At 51.0% G+C, this 14,357-nt stretch overlaps 2 protein-coding genes across 2 annotated transcripts in view; both read left to right on the top strand.

Annotated features, from left to right (window-relative positions):
- The first annotated feature begins 88 nt into the window (after positions 1-88).
- On the top strand, positions 89-7,733 carry CSUI_002536 (f-box protein). The gene has a single exon (XM_068062736.1). The coding sequence runs from the start codon at positions 1,443-1,445 to the stop codon at positions 7,563-7,565; it is 6,123 nt and encodes a 2,040-aa protein (XP_067925291.1). The 5' UTR covers positions 89-1,442; the 3' UTR covers positions 7,566-7,733.
- Positions 7,734-8,849: 1,116 nt separating this feature from the next.
- The window catches only part of CSUI_002535 (s1 p1 nuclease), an 11,246-nt gene continuing 5,738 nt past the window's right edge, over positions 8,850-14,357 (top strand). The window contains exons 1-5 of the mRNA XM_068062735.1: positions 8,850-9,982; positions 11,048-11,147; positions 12,325-12,422; positions 12,563-12,656; positions 13,626-14,326. Coding sequence (XP_067925290.1) covers positions 9,896-9,982; positions 11,048-11,147; positions 12,325-12,422; positions 12,563-12,656; positions 13,626-14,326 — 1,080 coding nt within the window. The 5' untranslated portion in view covers positions 8,850-9,895. The remainder of the gene's footprint in view (positions 9,983-11,047; positions 11,148-12,324; positions 12,423-12,562; positions 12,657-13,625; positions 14,327-14,357) is intronic.

Here is a 14,357-nt window from a genome sequence, read left to right as displayed (position 1 = left end):
CGTAGCTGTCTATGGAGTTGTGTAACTTCGTTAGGGTTAGCGAAGCGGAAGCCTCACGTCGATACTCGCCCCTTATGACTGCCTAGGTCTCGGACTTTCCTGTGTTTTCGGGTCAACAAGCAGGCTGTCGAGAGAAGCCGGAGTCACCACGTCGCAGCGATTCAGCGATGGACGGAATAGACACCCACCAGTGACCTAGAATTCTCTACGCACCTCGGCATACGTACGAGCAGATTCCCCCAGTGTTAGGGAAGGCTCTCGACTTTGCAGAGTCCTCACACATTTTACTTCTAGCTGGCTGCTTACAGCCGCCTACGACATCTCCGCTGCTTCCCAGACCTATACAACAGTCTCGCATACCGGTTGTCTCGTCACCCTGCGGGGTATCACTTCCACTCAGTTCTCTCACTGAGTCGGCACGATCGCGCGCGTCTCGCACCGCGTGGGAAAGTTTTGGACAGAGGGGACGAGTGAGAGTGGCACTGGAACAACCACATCGGAGTTTCTATGTCAACAACGAGGTGGGCTCCTGGGCTGGCCGTGTTCCTTTAACTCGTTAACCACTGGGCAATCCTCGGCCCGCAGCGTTTAGGGCACCTTTGGGAGCGCTCTCAGTGTCGAGCCTAGAGTAGCTGTCCGCTCTTACGGCCCGGCTGCACACGCGTCCGCTGCGTGGGGGGCCGGGGCAGGCCGTACTAGGGTCAATGAGAGGACGCGCAAGCGTACAAGCGTACCAATTCTGCAGGCAACTAAGTCCCCAGATCCATGGCCCCTTTTGTGTTCTCATGTGCAAGAGTTGGCAGGTCTTTGCGCACAAGAACACAAAAGGCGCCATGGATCTGGGGACCTAGTTGGCGTGCAGAATTGGTACGCTTGCGTGTCCTCTCATTGACCCGAGTACGGCAGGCACCGGCCCACCAGGCCGCCGACGCTTGTGCAGTCGGGCCGTAAGATCCAGACCATAACTACAAACCACATCTGGATAAGTCAGCATCCAGACCAGTTCCTCTCAAGCCCGATTAGTGACATGACGTGGGCCAGGAGTGGGACCCGAAGGGACCCGAAGACTCCTCCTGGTTAAACGGGCTTCTATCAAACAAAATGTCAGAGTTCCCAGGCATGGGCTCTCCCGCCCCTTGCCACACGCATGCGATGGAGAAGAGTAGATGCCCTCGAGCGCTCGACATTAGAAAAGAACCCTCCGGTTGGCGGCCACATCTTTCCGGTATATCGCTGTCCTCGCAACCGAAAGGATAGGTGCGTTGTAGAACAGGTGCCTTGTTTTTTCACCGGCACGCGAGCCCTATGGGCTGAGAGTTTCTCTTGGAGGCTTGCTTGTGCAGTTGGCTTCCTGGCAGCTCGTCGAGCGCAAGTGCGCTGTTCTTGCAGGTGTAAATTCTTTTTTTCCTCGTGGACTTCCTACACAGGACTCCGACACAGGAATGCCGATGGCTCATGTTTCTCGGAGTGTGCATGCCGCGTGTCGGTCTGATACCAGTCCCTTTGCTTGTTTTTGTCAGTCGCGTTACCGTGAACGGGAGACGGGTGCTTTAGAGCAACTCGACCCTCTATGCTTCGACCACCTTTTGTCTTTCCTGGAGTTTCGTGACTGCTCGGTACTTTGTCTGGTGTCATCCACTATCCGCGCAGAACTCCTTTGCAACTTCAATCGTGTCTCGCGGTGTGTCACTGGGCTTTTCATTGACTGTTTCTGTGTCAATCCGGACGTTGACCAAAGGCTTCTTAGTGTCCAGCGACAACTCCATGATTCACCCAGAATCTCATGCCGGCCAGAATATGACCGTCAGGGGTGTTACAGAGCTAAGCTTGGTGAAGGGGGGCTTCTTGATTTGCACGAAGCTATCCATCCTCGGTTCTCACCCGCGACTATTCGGCAACCTTTCTTGTTGTCCGGGCACTCGCGTCCAGTTCATCAACAACATGGAGTCCAAAAGACGGTCCCGGCCCTTGTACTTCCAAACGATCGGCACTGCCAGCCCGATAGCCCAAACAGAGGCTCCCCACCTGGCCGGCTGGAGATAGGACCGCCACGAGTACAAGAGTCATGCACGCAGGAAAGAAATGCAGCCCTGACATTGTCAGATGCCGGTCGTGGATTCTTGTCAGCCGGCCGAAGGTCCAGTTCCTCTGTCAGTCCATCCCAGCTGCGTTCCCGGAACTCGCATGTGCTTCATTGTGAATCTCGTTTTTCGTCAACGCAACAGCCTCCCGCGCTCCGGCCTCCTCATGAAGAACTTCTGTGCGATAATACCTCACGGCCCCTTCCTCCTCTCTTTGGTTCAAAGAAACCGGGAGAGCTTGCTGTGTTCAACTCAAGGAGAAAGATATGTTTTCCGACGGACTCGAATGCAGCGGCAAGGACTGCTAATGTCAAGCTGTGGAAAATGGCCGTCCTTGCTAGTGGCGGTGCGTTACGTGAACTACGCGTTGGAGTGTCGGCTTTTGCCGCCGTCCCACTGTTTTCGTGGCTCTCTCTCCTGCGTAGAAATTCTCATACACTCCAGGAGGTGACTATCTGTAGTAGTCTCCGTTGGCTGTCCCCACGACAGCAACGCCAAGCTCAGGAAAACTTCATGACATTTCTCCGCTCTCAGACTCGTGTCAGCGCGGGAAATGCACGCGGGCAGTACAGACATACCAAAGACTTGGAATGTTCAGCGGAGACCCCAAGAACGCGAGGGCTGTCTTCTTATCTACCAGGGTCTGTCTCTCTCTTCGATTTGAGTACACCTTCTCCATGCCCCGGGAATGAGAAGTCACCTGACGAGCCTCTCGGTGGCGCGGTCTGCACAGGAGACGGGCGGTGGCACCCGCCGAGGTTCTTCTCATTCCCGCGCGCATGGAAGTCTACTGCTCCATTCGGCGGGGAGACCGGGAAGCAGGAAACCGCGGACGGGGGACCAGCATTTGCCGGGCCACCCGATTCGCTTTCAGGTGTCATATGTTTTCGCTCACTGAAGAGGCTGTCTGTTGTGTCGGGGCCGTGCAGTGGATTGCTTGAGACACTAAGTACGTGCACCTACTCTCAATGCCATGACCTGCAGATTGTTTTGGCGGATATGCCGACCACCTCAACCTGGGTCGATACAGTGAAAAGACTGATTTCTAACGCTGGGCGGGGAGGAAAGCTACATCGATTCAAATTGTCTGTAGCTCCAAGGGGTTTCTTCCAAGAGCGCAGTGTCACTGAGTGGATATCTCATCCTATCCTAGCGACTGATCTCTTGGAAGGTGTACATCAGGGACAGGAAAAAAGTGAAGATCTCGTCCAATTAGATCTGCCTTGGACCGATACAGTTCAAGAGATTAGCATTGATACAGATGACCCCTGGATTCTTTCCAAAGTCAGTCATCTCATTCTCACCATTGCGAGACATCTCGAAGAGCCACATCTCCCCCCGACTGCTGTCTCAAATCATCCCTCTTCTCCGGGTAGCTACTCCGCGCAGCCACCTCTGTCTCTGGAAGGTGGGGCAGACCCCTGTACCACCACTTCTTCTTCTTCTTTCGGGTCTGGCTTTGGTTTGTTGAACGAGGAGAATAGCCAAGCACCGGAAGTCGAGGTAGAGGACAATCGTAGACTTCCAGTGCGCGAGCGAGAGAAACAGCATTCCACGGAGCGGTCGTTTTCTCGTCAAGGGGTTAAGACACGCGGTCGACGCGTTCCACAGGACAGGAGGCGAAATAGCCGGGGAGGTTCAGGGGAAGGGGCGGGTGGATACACTCCGGTTCCTCACGTTGGCCCGACGAGCCTATCATCGATTGACGAGGAATGTTTCATGCAGCAGCCGGTGTTCCGCGTGGCCGCTTTCTCCTCTTCGTCTGATTCGCTAGGACAGGAAAAGAACGATCAGAGTAACTCGATCAATTTAGTCGGCGAATCCGTTGCTGATGTCTGTCTAAGGAGTGTAGCTCCCTGTAGTATACCGGGGTCCCGCTCGTTCTCTGGAGGCGTGTCTTCAAACAAGCGCTGTCAATACACCAGCAGCAGGACAACACACGACGGCAGAGAATCGACGACAGATGATAAAGGAATGGGATTCGTTTTACCGGGACCTTCTCTTGAGGTTTGTCGTACAAAGATGACGGCTGACACGTCGGCTCCATGTAGAGAAGAGGACGGGGGCAGCGAACGCTCAGTCACTCATGAGCAATTGCCACCGGGGGGTTCCACAGGAAATGCTGAGAATGGTAGGGACAGCTTTTCATTCACCTGTTCGACAAACCCACCAGGTTCAGTCCCTTCCTTTCTCCGACTTCCGTCATTGGCGCGAATCAGTGTACGATGTAGTAGTTTTCCTGCTTCAGGAGCGGGGTGCATCACCTGGGAAGTTGTGAAAGCGCTCCTTGGGACAGCAGGCGCATCATGCTCTCTTCGTTTTCACGGCGATCTTCTCTTTTCAACTTGTCCCTATGAGGGGGGGGCTTTCCCCCCATGCAGTTCGTACGGTCAAATTATCTCGCAGCAGCCAAGTGGCGCTTTCTTGATCCGTTCAGCCGTCCTCGATCGTAGTGTGGAGTCTGTACAACAGGCGATGGCCCAAAGACTACCAGCAGAAGGAGTCTCCCACACATGTTGGCGGTCTCATTTCCTGCGATCCTTTCCGGGAGATTGCTCGGAACTAGACGTGCACAAACTGCGTCGACTTGGATGCTGGAAGTGTGCTCGCAAACCGCTTCCTCAAGTTTGCCTGAAAGGTGCGGCCCTTACAGTAAGAAATGCCACCTCCTGCTCTTTCCCCTCAGTTCAGGGAAGTTACCCTCGTAGGGACCGCAGGGACTGTCGGAGCACCCGTGCTGTCTCTTGTGATGGAGGAGCAGGACCCAATAGTAGGCGAGGAGGAGTACTCTCCGAAACGAGAGCAGGGCTATGTAATATTGGTAATTTTGAGCGGAAGGATGCTGCAGAAGGGCGAACTTGTGGGGGCCCGGTTGATTTGCCATCAGATGATTCGGTTTTTCTCCCTGACACGGTCCTGGAGTTTCGGAAGTTGTTCACACGATGTAGTTTTCCCTTCTCCAGCCCCGTGGCAATGTCACGTCAAGGCACAGTCAACTCGGAGAACACTTCCTCGGTAGCAGCTGCGACAGTGTCTCCTCACGGTTCCCAACATCTAAATTCATCCAGGCCTTTCCAGGTCAGACAACGCGCCTCCGACATATCAGGTTCTCTTCAAGGGGCTGGGCGAGTGCGCAAAAAGCGCTCTCCACGTGACTTTTCGCCTAGCTCATGCATGGTGTTTCTCCCTGCTTTGAAAGTCTTACTGCCTGGCGTTCCAGATGCGGAGCGGACTGGCTCTTCTCCAGGCTACAATCTTCTCCAGGGTCCGACCAACGCCAACTGCCAGGAACGTCTGGTACCGAACAGAGGAGAGGAGAGGACTGTTCGGTCGAATGGGAATGTTGTCTTTGAGACAGGAGAAGGTACAGCTCGGGTGGGGGCCCCCCTCGACTTCTTGAGAAGGAGGGGAATCTCTGGAGAGGAGTCTTGTTTTCTCCGGTGGCATCTGTGGGCCCTAGACTATCTCACAGGCCTGCTCGAGCGCACACCAGGCTGTCTCGTGTGTCTCCCTCTGGTAGAGGTTTCAGGTGACAGCTCCATACATGGCTGCAGTGTTGCAAGGAGCATCGCTGGGACGAACAGCGATGGAGGTGATTCAAGTGTAGAGCATCATGAAGAAAGCCTTCGTGAGTGTGGCGGCCAGTTCGCTCCAGTCCAGAGTGCTTTGAGAAGGGCGGGTATTCACGTGCACGCAAAGGCTGATAGAGAGTCTGTCGGTCCCGCTGTGGAGACGCGTGTCGTTCCTGGTCGTTACGTAGGCACCAGCGAGGCAATCTACTATGCAAGAGCAAGCTCCGGCCTTGGTCCGGGAGTCAGGTCGAGAAGGGAGAGCGAAATCGCATGTAACGCGGATAGTTTGGCTCCAGGGTCTAGCAATAGGAAAGGAGACTATGGCATACATGGTACTGCGGGTGTTTGCGGGCTCTGCAGTTCCAATAGTGCAGGAGACGTATTTCAGGGGACCGCGGTGGCTCGTCAGTGTATCTTCACCCTACATCGAACATTTTACCATAGATACAGGGTATTTCGTTTAACTGCAGCAAATTCCCCTGGATCGGGAGATACGTCGTTCGCGTCCCAGTACACAAGTTCTGGTGAATCAGAAGAGGAAGAGAATGCGTGCCAGTCGAGGAAGAAGACAATCGGGAAGCCTCCGGCAGCGCTGTTTTCTAAGGCCAGTAGCCTGGACTCTTTCACAGAGCATTTGACGGAGAAGCCGTCAGCGTCAACGTTCTTGAGAAGGTTTGGAGATGTGAAGAGTAGAGACAAGAATTCCGTGGAGGGACCAAGTATGCTAGAGCCCCCCGGGCTAGCACGCGATGACGAATGTGACGATTTGGCTCTGCTTGTTTCGATGTGTATCGACCGTTTCCTGAGGGAGAAACTCCAAGGAATAGCGGTGCATTGCGCATTTCCCACCGAAATAGGTCCAAGTAGTAGTAGTAGTAAAGAAGGCATTCAGTCTTTTTCGACGGTAGGCAGTGTCCAGGTGTCTGGTTTGTGCCGACCGTCATTCGTCCTGCTGCTACACATCCTACCGGAAAAGTTCAGGCCACCCCTGTCCGTGCTGAGACTATATGTAGATGCGACTGCCAGAGAGGATACGATGAAGCCGTGCTGGAACTCCTTGGAGTTAGATCTGCTGCCACAGACAAACCACGACCCTGGGTATCCTGTAAAATCTTCCACGACCAGGGGTGAAGGTCATGAAGGCGGGGGGCAAGCCAGTGATGAAAGGGCTTTCGCTACCCCGTCTGGGGCCTCCGCACGTCGGACATTAAGAATAGCGGGGGTAGATTACAACGGAGAGGAAGACAAGTGTAAGAAAGAGGAACTCATTCAGTATTCCACACCATACGGTCGCACGGTCGGTGTGGGAGCAGCACGTATTCAGGGAAAGAACTTACGCGATGATAGCGCTGAAACTGTCGGGGTCACCACTGAGCCGTGTACATCAGTCGTCAAGGAAGACGACGCGGCTGTGAAGGCGAGCAAAGACTCCACCTCTTCATTGTGGGGAAAGACCGCCGTCAATTCCGAGGAACCGGAAAACTGCAACAGGACTTGCGAGATGCATATCGCTTCAGAAGAACTCTGTTGCAATTGTGATGCAGCCCACGTGTTGTCGGTGGAGCTGTGTGACCTACTGAGGGAGCTACAAAACGCATACAGGACATCGACTGACACGTCCCCTATACAACTGACTTCATTCCTTTCGTCATTCCTCGAGATCTACAAACAGCTGAATCGGGTTGAGATTCGCGTACTCCGAAGTGAAGTGGGGCCCCAGTGTTTTTCTGAAGCTGCAGAAAATAACTGTTTCTCTTGTATATTTTTGTCTAGTAGCGGCGTTCGTGCCGTCCATGTTCTTCTTACCCGCCTTGGCTTTCAGCGTGTAGGTGTGTGGCACGGGGAGTACCCATTCGAGACAGTGATCTTGTATTGTAAAAGCGAAGGGATGCTTTCGGCCTGTCCTACGTAAAGAAAGCAATTCTCGTTTGGTACGTGCAGCCTAAGGCCCGCTACAGTTGGCGGAAGAACCATACTAGGTTTTTCTTGTCCGGCGTGCCTGCGGTCTTTGGCTCTGTTTCATTGTCAAGCATACTTCAGACTAGACCGAGAGCATGCAGCTTCATGCAGCGTTCAGTGATTGAGAAAGTGGGCTGCACGTCTCACTCGTCAGGACAAGGAGTTGACGGACTTGTCAATCAATGTTGACAGCACGGTCAACATATGAAGGCCGGATCCTTTTCAAGTGGAGCTCCTGGGGTGGGAACACGTGTCTGCGTGTATGATGTAAACTGTCATCAGGTAGTCCTCGCATCCGACTAGCAAACCCTAGCTCATATCTGGACGGCAGTGGAGCGTCGCACATTTCGTCACCACCAGTGAGGCCTGCGTCCTCGGGTTTCGTATCAGGAGGACGAGATTTTATCTTGCGGCGACCGGTCTAAAAAGTTAGGAACATCCAGGTACAAACGGCGCAAGTCAATTTCTTGCAGGGACTCCGCGGTGCCGCAAGCCCCGGCTCCCTATATTGCACGCCTATGAGTATGTGGCAAGAGACACCATACGGCCCCGCGGACAGACGACGTGCCGCCAAGGCCCCCTCAAGAAAATACTGATGGGTTTACTACCCAGGCTTATCCCAGCTGTGCTTGTGTTGGGTCTGCTGTGCTATCGCATCCTCCCGCTAACCCGTCCATCTCCCGGCTGCAGCGAAGGGTCAGCGTGTCAGAGGCCGCGTGGTCGTCACACTGAGACAGTCAGCAACCTTCGCAGTTACGTCCGTTAGCAGCAAGGAAACCACAGCTGTGCATCTCATAGCCCCGACGTAGTAACGACCACACAAGGATACGCAAAAAACATCCAAACAGAAGATCGTTGAACGCGTGTGTCCTGATCCTGTCCCGGTTGCTCCTGCGGTGTTTAGGTTGCCCGCTGCTAATTGCGCCCCGCAATAGGAGTTTAGAAGCACATTTGTCCTTATTCGTGTATTGAAGTGGACGCCTGGGTTGGGGGAGCTTTATCGAACTCCAGGGTGTCGCCCGGCGCGGGTCGACAGGAACCTCAGGAAGCATACTAAAGCAGCTGAAGAAAGTCTTAGTGCCGGGGAACGGACTTCATCGGCTTATCCACCTCAACTATTTGTGGTAATAACTCTCGCGACGCCAGAAAGCCCTACTCGTTTTTCTCGATTACGGACTCCCCTACACAACGAACACCAGGCAGAGTAAATAGCTCTGTCGGGTGCAGCTCACCATGGAACATTTCCTGGTACGTTTACGGCCCTTATCCCAATAGACCTAGGCGTCGCCCCAACGCCACAGAAGACAAGCACTTCTCTTTTCAGTGATAAGGAAGTTGTCGTGGCTGTCGCCGATGCGACGCCGGCTCGGGAGAAAACTCTTTTTCCACCCCAACGTGCCCTCGCGTCTACGCTCGACGTGTCGAGCTTCCTCTCTGGTCTCTTTTAACAGGGTCACCTCGCCTTTCAGGCCCGGTACAACTTGAGGCTCCGCCAGGGCGCTGATTCCTTCTGAAGTTCTGGATTTGTCCCAAGAAACTCGGGGAGTTAGAGAAGCGTCCTCTTCTCTTGACACGTTCCTTGAGTATCTCAAACCCGAAACTACATACCGTCTCCCACTACAAGCCCGGAGTTTCAGCGGCAGGTTGATCCCGGCCATCCCGGTGGCAGGGAATGCTTTTCGTTTTCGAGGCAAGAGTGGCTTGAACTTCCTCATCACTCGTCGGGGAACTTCATGGCCGTAGTCGAGTGTAGTAGAACTCGGCGGCACCTTAGCATGTTCAGGACCGCGCCTCCCCCGGGGAGGTAAACAGTCCCGCATGTACCGGTCAAAGCGCTCGCACCGGGAGCCGACGGTGGAAAGGATCCTCATTTTTATCGACAAGAACGTCACCCCCTGTCCGGCCGTGTTATCACTGGGACACGCATCCTTTTCACCAGGACGATCTCTTCAGTCTCAGGGGTTTTGTTAGTTTTTCCATCAGGTTGAATCCTACACTGTACCAGGCTGTGGTCTTCGAGCGACTGCAGGCGCGGGTCAAACGTGTCCCTTACCGGAGAATTGCTCTCTCATTCTGGGCTTTCTGTAGGCGTGACTTCATTTTCAAGCATCCCCAGACCTGGATCAAATTTTTTACTTCCCTGTCGCCGACCCTCCTGGCTACGACACTTCCCCGTTCTCCCAAGTGTTGAGTGTCGGCGGCGGTGCCTCAACGTAGTCGGCTAGGGCCAAGTTGATACAAAAATTTCGTTGGCGTCTCTCTACCACCACCAGCCAAGCAACAATGGCGACGATCCCTCGTTTCCACTGTCTCCTGCTGCTTGCGGGAGGGCTCCTTTTGTTAAACTTTGCGCATGCTTGGCACTCTCAGGTAAGATTGTCCGGTTCTTCTCAGTTTTTTTCCGGTCTGCTTCGGCAAGGTTGTTTATATGGAAAAGTTATCGTCGTCGTTTCACCGGAGTGTCCCTTCTTCAACATTCTGTCCGGGAGTGTCGATGCAAAGGAGGCACAGAAAGGAAAGAACTCTCCTTCAGCTCTTTACTTCCTTTGGATTCACTTCCGTGGAATCTCCCTCTCTCCTCATCCCAGATATATATTGCTCATCTGCTTCTTCCTCCACATCCAGCTGTATCTCCTTACACATCTGTATAGACACACAGCTGGCTTCCGACGTCCTTTCATGTCTACAAGCATGTATTTATCTATCTGCATGGGTAGCTCCGATGTACGTGAAGAAGATTCAGCCGCGTCCCCTTAGTTTTTTCCGCCCTGCTCTGTTCGTGTCTCACGGTCTTCTTTCGTAACTGCGGGCTACATGCCTGTATTCATCCAATGTGTCTCTCAGTCCCTCTCTGTCCCTCTCTCTCTCTCTCCGCCAGCTTCGCCAACAACTTGTTTGTAGACGTCTTTATACCTGTGTCTTTTCTTTCGTCTCGGGATAGAAAAGATAGCCGGGCACTAGTTCAGAAAGGAGACACAGGAAAAAGAAGATTTCTATGGGTACCATGTAGCTTCTCTCTGCATGGGATTCCACCCTTTCTTCTTCCTCGCCATTCGTCAGACCTCTTCCCTGCTCCGTCTCTGGTCGCCCTCTTCATGCTACAGGAATACCAAGAAAACCGCAGTTAGGTAGTTAGCCTTATGTCCCTCGGGGTGTATATACACCCCGGAAAGTATCGAGTGTTTACACGCAGATAGTAGGTAATAGTGGTAGAGGAATCTTAGCTCAAGATTCATAGAGGTCTTCTCCGATAAGCGGTGCACGCAGCGAGAGTTGTTCTATCGTCCATCCTGACTCTACAGAAGTACAAGTAGATTGCGGAGGAAGAATAGGAGGAGATACGTGAAAGATAAGACGGTAATGCAGCGGTGGATCATGTTTGATCTTTCCCTGTGACTTTTTGCTTCTTCTTTTATCTCATCTTTATCTCTGCAGCCTCATATGATCATAGCATCTATCGCAAGGAGACACATGAGTCTACTTGCGCAAGTCAAGGTGGATTACATTCTTGGTCTATGGCGGGGCCAATACCCAAGTAAGATCAACAAAGAGACACATACATAGATAGCTAGAGACACATAGAGATAGACAAAGAGATAAATTCTCAAGACAACGAAGGAAGACAGATCTTTCATCGAAAGAAGAAACGGACAGATCGATTCTGTTCTCTTTGCTTGTAAGACGAGTTTATCTGATAGAAGCGCTTTTCTCTATCGCTCCTATCATACAGGAAGATAACATAAAGGCATGGAGTAGGAGAATGGATTAGTCATTCTCTCTCTCTCTTTTCTTCTGCTTTTCTAACGAGAGATCTCTGCTACGTCTTCAATTCCCGTTCTTACCTCGTCAGATCTATGCGAATTTCTCCGCGTTCTATCTATCTATCTATCTTTAATCTATATATCTTTATCTATCTAGCTATCCTAAATCTGTCTACCTGTAGTCGTAGCTATGGCAAAGTGAGGGAGTTGTCTCTCCACTAACTTCCCCAGTATATATCTCAGGCGTCCGCACAACTACTGCTCTTTTTCACCATTCTTCCATCCTACGCATGTATATACATATATCCATATATATACATATATATATATATACATATATAGTCCTGAGAATCTCAGACAGACATAAGAAGTTACCAGTACTATCTATACATACATCTGTGGAGAGAGAGATATAGGAGACTATAACGTGTGTACATATATATCTAGAGAGAGATACAAAGAACGTTTCCTGTGTCTTTGAATGGCATGTCTTTCGTTTCTTTTTTCATACCTTACAAGTCTGTGCGTATGCACACCACGTGGCATGTGCTTCCTCGAGTCACCTTGTAGATCCATCTGTCTTATCTCTTGGGAAGAAGCCCTTGAGCGATGGCATTTCCCCGCCGAGTAGTCGTATTTGTCTTCACTAACGAGAGGGAAAGAAAGGAAGAAGGAAAGCGACAGAGGAATCTGAGAGATCTCTTCTCTATGTAATTTCTTCTTTTTTCCGCTGGAGAATTACAAGGGGAGAGATGAAGGGTCGATTGATAGATAGACGGTCTCTGCCTGTGCGATGCTGAAGATTCTCCGCCCTAATGTATCAAGATGGGAAAGATACAGGGACTTTTCTTTTTCTTCTTCTGTTTTGCCGTCGTTTTCGCCTTCTTTTGGTTCATTTTGTCTCGGGGGCCTTTCTTTCTTTGTTTCTTCTTCTTGTGGTGGTGGTGGTAGGCCAATCTACTTTAGAGCGATCAGCTGTGTGGCTAGATGATATGAATGCGAGGGGACCTCCTTCCTTTGGACGAGAGATGAGATACGATTTTCTTAAAGTGAGTCCATCCATTTGCTTCGTCTTCTCCCAAGCTAATCTTCTCTTTCTCTTTTCCCTCCCCTTCACTCTCTTCCTTTCTCTCTCTTTCTCTGTCTCTCTTCTTTATCTCATTCCTTCTTTTTTTTATTTTTTGTGTAGATCTTTCGCTTCATGCATGGAGTTAACTTTCCTTATAATCCTGCGGGTATTGAACTTCGAGGCCTCGATGCCTTTCTCCCCATCTACGAAAGAAGTACGAGACAGAGAGAGACACACACACCTTGCCTTCTTTTTCTTCATCTCTCCTTCTTCCTTCTTGCTGTTCTCTCTCATTCTATCTCTTTCTCTCACTCTCGAAGATTCTCCCTCTTCCCTCGGAGATCTCTGTATATACATACATAGGTGTACACCTCATGGAATCTATCTCTATCTCTCTCTCTCTCTATATGTAGATATTTGTATGCATATGTATGTCATGAGATCTACGGTCTGCATGCAATTTCCCGTCATCGCACTGCTCTTTGGGGTCTCTGTTTCTTTCCTTTCTTTATTCTTTCTCTGTCTTTGGGGGGCTTACGTCCAAGGGAATCTCTTTCTCTTGTCTCGCTTTTACCTCACCTCCGTAGACATAGTAATAGTACTACGTGCACTTCATTCATCACGTTAGATGTAAAAATGACGAGGAGTTTTCTTTCTTCCCTCCTCTTCTCACTCCGTGACTTTCTTTCTTCTCTCGTCTTCATTCTTCTTCTTTCTCCTGGCGTCTCACCTAAGAGGTATCTTTCGAATGTAAGGAAAGAATAGAGAAAAAGGATCATGCTGTCGATTCTTCACAAACCGCTCCTCACTGGAATGTTTCCACTCTTTCTTTCTTTCTTTTCATGTGTTTTATTCTCCATGACAACTTCTCGTGTGAATTGTCGTCTCCGTACACTTCATGGAGTCCTTATCTCCGGGCTGCTAGTGTCAATACGTTTTCTCCTGTCTGTCTCTCTCCATTTTCCGATCTTCCCTTGCTGCATCACACAGACACGGCGTCTCTACGTCTCTTTCTCTAGCTAGCTGTAAATACGTATCGTATTCGTCATGTAAACTCCCCTATGTCTCGATGACTTCCCCTCCTCCTTTGGTTTGTCTCTTTTCCTATCGTTACCTTGCCCTTCCTCTTCTGTTTTATTCTTGTTGATCTTTCTTCTCTTCTTCTTCTCTTGTTGCAATGTAGGCGCAGATTTTCTTTTAGATTTGGCGTATGAAGGCCTTAATGCAACGACGCCTATCATCGACAATCTTGAAGATCCATACTGTCACACCCCTGTCTCTCTGACGTCTCCTTTCTTATCCTCTCTTCTTGAAGAATCTTCTGTCGTCGTGTCTCGTCCTCCTCCTCCTCCTCTTGAAGAAGAAGAAGAACTTCCCACACGGGCTTCTTCTTTCTCTCCTTCTCTTCTCCAAGAAAGCCCTCCTGAAAATAAAGAAGGAGAAGTGAATGTCTTCCATCGTGAAGGAATAGATCAATCGCACTCCCACGAGGAAGAAGACTTGATATCTTTCTCATCTCTTTCTTCCTCGACAATCCAGACAGAAAGCAAACCACACGAGGAGCGAGGAAAAGGAGAGACACATCACCCGACGAGGAGGAGAACAGAAAGCCGTGAAGGGCATTTTTCGCATCGCCCATCATCTCGCTCTAGGCACCTTGCTGAAACGTCACCTCCTCCTCCTCCTCNNACGAAAGGAGACAGGGCGGAGGTAGAGGAGAAGGAGAAGAAGAGACAGGACAACGTTGCTGGGGTGGGAAGTATCTTATCTCTCAATCTATACTTGAGAATGCTCGTACATCTCATGGGAGATATCCATCAACCTCTTCACACATGTCTTGCTTTCTCTCCTGCTTTCCCTACAGGAGACAAATTCGGAACTAAGGTAAAAAAGACACTATCCATCTATCTATCTA

Source organism: Cystoisospora suis (assembly GCF_002600585.1).
Source record: "Cystoisospora suis strain Wien I chromosome Unknown contig_1061, whole genome shotgun sequence".
In the NCBI taxonomy this organism is placed as follows: Eukaryota; Apicomplexa; class Conoidasida; order Eucoccidiorida; family Sarcocystidae; genus Cystoisospora; species Cystoisospora suis.
This window is presented reverse-complemented; position numbering and strand designations above follow the sequence as displayed.

What these genes read in the sequence shown, in the direction of transcription:
- CSUI_002536 (XM_068062736.1), top strand. Translation starts at nt 1,443, where the DNA reads ATGCCGATGGCTCATGTTTCTCGGAGTGTGCATGCCGCGTGTCGGTCT.